Source organism: Silene latifolia, chromosome 7 (assembly GCF_048544455.1).
Source record: "Silene latifolia isolate original U9 population chromosome 7, ASM4854445v1, whole genome shotgun sequence".
Taxonomy (NCBI): Eukaryota; Viridiplantae; Streptophyta; class Magnoliopsida; order Caryophyllales; family Caryophyllaceae; genus Silene; species Silene latifolia.
In genome coordinates, this window is record NC_133532.1 from 120,802,456 (window position 1) to 120,808,455 (window position 6,000).

The window sequence follows — 6,000 nt, forward strand, 5'->3', positions numbered from 1 at the left end:
CCCAATCATATAATATTCCCCTTTTTTTTTTCATATTTTAACCAATCATTTTCCTCCACACTCCACCCTATTATAATCCATAACACCTTATATATACCCTTTTATCCCATTTCTCAATTCCTCACCTTTCTCATACATCTTCCTTACTCATTCTCAAATACAAAAAATACCTAAACTCATTCCCATACAAAAAAACACTCCAAATTGTTACATTTTCATCTAATTTATCACATTATTCAAAAAAAAAACCTATTTGTCATCCTAACACAGTTTTTAAAATTGTCTTTTCTGACTCTGTTATTCAGCAGTCTAAAGGCCGGTATCCTCATATAATGGATTTTGATGAATTTCAAGAATCCGACCTAATGTTCTCAAATTACTCATATGATCAAAGTGTTGACAATAATAATGAAGATAAAACCGATGGTCGAAAACATCGACATTACAACCAATTACCATCAAATGGGTCAACAAGGCCAACAAAGTTGAAGAACATTCCAAAAATACAAAGAAGGATTGTTGCATCCTCTGCACCTATGAACATACCATCAAGAGACAACTCTTTTCGATATGATGATGATGGCGTGGCGTGTTTTGAGTCGTCTGATGAGGATTATGAGGATAATAGTGTTGATGATCAAGGGTTGAGATTGCCTCCACATATAATTGTTGAGAGGAGGTTAAGTGGAGAAATGGCAAGGTCTTTTAGTCCTCTTAAAGGTAGGAATTTGTGTGAAGCTAGGGATAATATCATGAGAATGACGGGTTTTCTTGAGAGATAGTCCATTTATAAGAACGGTTTTTCTAATCTGTGCCAGACTGCCAGACACATATATACGAATGTGTGTGAGAGTATTAAAGCATGTGTTTTAAGAAAATTTGTAGAGAAATACGTACTAGCTATCCAAGAGTAGGGGAAGGGGAAAATAATTGTTAAGAAAAAATATTTTCCATGATTTTAAGTAATTTTAGTTGTTTATTAGTAATTTCTAGATTTTATTTCTACTCCTTGTTTACAAATAACAAGAGAAAATAATGATCCTTACTATGTTCAAATGTAATGATCAAGGGTTATTCCATATGAAGTTGTAATGTTTTACCAATTTAATGTATGTATATATATTGCGGTATTTTGTTTGAAAATATTGTTGCAAGTTATCGATAATTTTTCTTACCATTAATTTAGACGGACCCGAGTGAGATTGGACGGAGAGAATGATAATATTATCCTCAAGGTTTCACAATTAGAATGCTAAAAATACAATAATGTTAAAATTAAAAGAAAGAGCATCAAGTCTTTATCTGACGCTCTTAATTTTTAAAGTCTTTCACATTCATCTTGAATCTCGAGTTTGGGATATAAATACCGATTTGGCCATTTACACCAGTTAATTTATCTCGTCTACTTGATACATGAATCTCATACATCTTATATTCATATCTAAATAGTTATGCTCTTAAATTAATACTTCCTCCATCTCACTAAGTAGTTATTATTGTCTTCGTTTTACATATTTGAGACAATGATAATTATTGACCGGAACGAAAGGAGTATTTCATATGAGATTATTACCGCTTGTAAGAGGTTGGTCGTCTTTAACGAGAACAAATAAAATAAATAAGTAGACAAGGACACTAAACAAAATTGTCAATAATAGCACTTAATTACTACTAAATTAATCACCTCTACCCTCTTTTATTAATGTCAGACCCCTGAATATTTATTATTCAACTTTAACAACGAACTAGCTAGACATAATTGGATAGTACGTGGATTGGGTAAATATGTCAAATGAAAATAATTGACTTGTTTATTTTTGGAACGGCCAACAAAATTATTCGAAGTTGATAGTTATTGACTTCTTGCCTCATTTGAGATTGCCAAGTGTTAACTTATTGGTGCTTGAGGTGACCTATATATTAGGATAGGATATTGTCATTTTATTTTAGAGTAAAGGTATTTTTTCCATCCAATTTATTTAGCTTATTTTAGTTTAATTTAACTTAGAATTCATTCAGTTTAATTTAGCTCAATTAAATTCAGCACGGTTCAACTGAACACTTACTTCAACTTCATTCAATTCATTTCAACTTCGTTCTGTTCAATTAAGCTTAACTTCATTCAATTCAATTCAATTCACCCTTGTATCAGCTCGACTCATCTTCATTCAATTAAGCACATCTCAATTCATTTCAACTAAAAAGAACAAGACATTAGTATACATGTTATTTGGGAAGTCTCATAGAATAATAGTGTTTCATACTCTCATGTGATATAAGTAAACGTCATTTTACCAAGTTTCAGTACATTGTATGTATTACATTTGTTGTTTTTTTATATCTTCTATAAGGATTTTTCTAACGTGTACCCTAAGAGCACACATTAAAAACAAATACATTTTCTAATACTTGGCCGCTTCATCTTTAAATTAAATTATTCAATTAAGATCGAAATTGGACCTAATCGACTAATAGATTAGGGGATCAAAATGTCTTTATCACTCTGATTTTTGATAAGCCTAGAGCAGATTTTGATCAATATTATATTATTATTAGATTTTGTTTGATAATCGGCACCAAAAAAAATGTCATAATAATTGATTAAACAAAGTGGGAAATTAAATAAAGTAATAGCACTAGGAATAGTCTCTCCTTGGCAAGAGCTTACTTTTAATAAGGATTAATATTGATATTCTTTTTTGATTTTTGATTAGTATATCGGAATATTTACATTTAGTTAATGATAATAATCAACTTTGTATCGAGAATTAATGACCTTAAAAACGAGATAGGTTAACTTTCTGTTCCGGGTGTAATTCCAGAGCAGTTATTTGTTACCACTCGTGCTTGTAGAATGATGTCTTTGATTGAATCCTCCTTTCGGTCTCCTGAAACAATGAACAAACTGAGGGCTCGGCTTTGTACCGAGCGAACTCACTCCGACGCTCAAGTCAGTAAACTTAAAGGGATTAAGTCGTGTGTTACTTGGCGAAGTATATATTGTAGAAAGATAAGGAAGATATTACCAGATTATGAGGTGTTTAGGTTATTTTTCGGATCCTTTCCTCAATGAGGGTTGAGGAGTATTTATAGACTTTCACCTTTTGTCGCGTAGTGGCCAAGTGGCTAAAGCGGTGGAAAGATCGATCTACCCTCGGCCGAGGGACCCATGGCAGGCCGGCGGGCCCTGTTGACTCGCCGCCGAGGAGTCTTGGATATGAGTTCGCGGATATGTGCCCCTACCGCTAGTTCCCACCCGAGACCCAAGAGACAGCCGACGGGGCCGCGTCGGTTAAGTCGTCTAAGTCGTTGACTTGCTTGTGGATATCTTTGACCTTGCTCAATATGTTGACTCGGTCGGCGGGTGCGAGAATATGCCCCATCAATTTGCCCCAGCCGTAGTCTATGCCGTGGTATGGACCTTCGATGAGTGTTGAGCGTATTCTCGCGCAAGTTTGAAAAAATTTCTCGCCTCGGCTTCTTCTACCTCGGCTTGGTTCTGCTTAGGCCGTACCGTATCATATCCCCCTCCACATGGATGTGTAATGGACATCAGATGTGGAAAAGAGAGTGGCGCCGGCCGAGACCGAGGTTGTGAGTGCCGTGTGCTTTTGATTGCCCCAGTGGTCTTTGCCGCCAAGCTTGGTTGAACCGGCGGGCCGTTGGGCAAGTAGATACTAAGGAGCGTCTTGAAGAAGATACGTCGATTGGCATTCTCGTCAAGGAGCGTGTCAAGAAGCTTTGTAACTGTTTGTCGATTGACATTCCATGGCTGCATGCTTGACATGTGTCTCGTTGCTGATTGGTTGACGTTTCATGGGCTTTGCCCTGATTGGTCGGATTGAGTGGGCTTTGCCCTATAAATAGGAGAGTTAGCCCCTGAATTTGGCCTTCCAAATTCATTTTCTCAAAAAATTTCTTCTTTCTAGCCCTCTTTGACGAAACTTCTCTCTAGTTTTCAGAATCGTTACTTCGGCGTAGCACTTTTCTTCAAGGTAAACAAACAAATTTTCCAACTTTTAATTGTTAAGTTTTTGTTGTGAACATGTCTTCTGCTGATGCCGGTCCTAGTAACCCTGCGCCGGGGGGATCCCCGTCGCGTTTTGATGAAGAGGAGGCACTAGCCGCCATCCCGCTGAGGTCCAGGGGTCCTAGGTCTCCTTCTCCTGAGGTTGATCCAAGAGTTTTGGAGGAATGGGAGGAGGAGGATGATGTTGATGAAGACGGTGATGATGTTGGAGGGACTCATCCTAATGAGGGGAGGTCGTACGTCATGGATCACGGCGACGCCTGTAAGGTCGGCCCTGACCGTGCTTGGACTCACAAATTTGCCAGTTGTTCTGGTCCTTACTTTTTCGAGCGTCACTTCTCCTTCGGCAGGGGGTATAATATTGTTATCCCTGGGGAAGGTCAGGCGGTCTGTTGCCCTCCCGAGGGCTGCATCGGCGTATACATCCGGCATCTGGAGTACGGGCTCCGGTTTCCGCTGAATGAATACGTTATGGCCATCATTAGAGCCATGAACGTCGCCGTGGCCCAACTGCACCCGTTGGCCATTAGGACTATAGTCGGCTTTGTGTGGCTCTGTCTCTTCAAGGGGGAGGTCCCAACGGTTAATTTATTCTGTCGGCTTCATCACCTTCGACCGTCGTTTCCTGGTCGCGTCGGGTGGTACAGCCTGCAGACGGAGCCGGGTTACGTCTCCGTGGATAAGCTTTCCTCCTGCAAGGACTGGAAAGAGCGGTGGGTGTACGTTGAGGTGCCGGATGACTATCCGCGCCCCTTCCGGCCAAGACCAAGTCAATTTGCGGTGCGAGAGTAAGGCGGAGCATGACAAATGGGTCACCCGGAGTAAGTTTAAGATGGACGCCAGCAAGGTCCCTCTTAATGCGGATGAGAAGCTGACGATGAGGCTGTTTGAGGCGGAGAAGAATGGGGTGCCGAAGAGATGGATTCCCCCGACGCAGATCATTCTTCAGGACGAGCCGCTCAGCCATGTCGGCCTCATACCGGCCCTAGCACAGGGTGAGTGGGGTCGGTGTGAGGCCCATCTCTGCTTTTATTGTTTCTGTTTCTTGAACTTTGATTTATTTCTTCTACTTAACTCTTGCTTCGTTTCCTTTGCAGACCATTTTGGCCCGGATCTGTCTGAGGATATCCTCCGAAGAATGGGGCTTGCCAAGGATAAGACAGTTGTTGATTTGCATCCAAAGGCCCAGGCCCGTGATCGCAGGCCGGCGCCAAATGATCTCATGGATCAGCAGCGGAAGGGCTTAGATACGTCGGCGGCCCAGGCGAAGGTTGCTGGTAACATACCGCGCCGAAAACAAAGTCTTCGGCGGCGACGGCGTCGACATCAGTTTCACCTCCACTGTGACACCCCTCGATAGGGCATCAAAAGAACTATTTATTTAAAGCGGAAAATGCGAGATTTTTAAAACCTTTAAAAGTTTAAAGTGCGAAATCCACCATAAGTGATCAAACAAAATGAAAAGAAAGATAATTAAGTTTTAGTATTAAAACAAGTGCGTTGGGGAAAAGATATCCCACGAATAAACACAAGTCTAACGATAGGTGAGTCTAAGCAGACTATAACTAAGGTCCAAGGGTCAACGTTCTCGGTAGCTCACACGTCTTCCCCATAATCTGCATCACAAACCTGTCATTCATGTAAACATGAACGCCATATCCACCGGGGAGTAACTCGAGGTTCTCCCACCCACTATATGTCAAAATACACGTAAGCAAGAACTTATTTAAACATATAGATCATACATCATACTTGAATAATAATGAACAAGGGGATATAAACGATAATCATAATGAGATAGGCATAGTACATTCATAATGAGTTAGGCATTGTACATTATATTAAACATGCATTCAATGTAACCAAAACATGGATATGAGATTAGGCATCGAACCACATGAAGAGGGTAAATAACGGATCAATTAAATAGAAAATATACGGATGAAAATCAATAGCCATTACTTTGAAAA

At 40.0% G+C, this 6,000-nt stretch overlaps 1 protein-coding gene across 1 annotated transcript; it reads left to right on the forward strand.

Annotated features, from left to right (window-relative positions):
• Positions 1 to 332: 332 nt before the first annotated feature.
• LOC141590648 (protein S40-2-like) lies at positions 333 to 782 on the forward strand. Its single transcript, XM_074411219.1, has one exon. It carries the CDS (start codon positions 333 to 335, stop codon positions 780 to 782), a length of 450 nt encoding a protein of 149 aa, XP_074267320.1.
• The last annotated feature ends 5,218 nt before the right edge of the window (positions 783 to 6,000 follow it).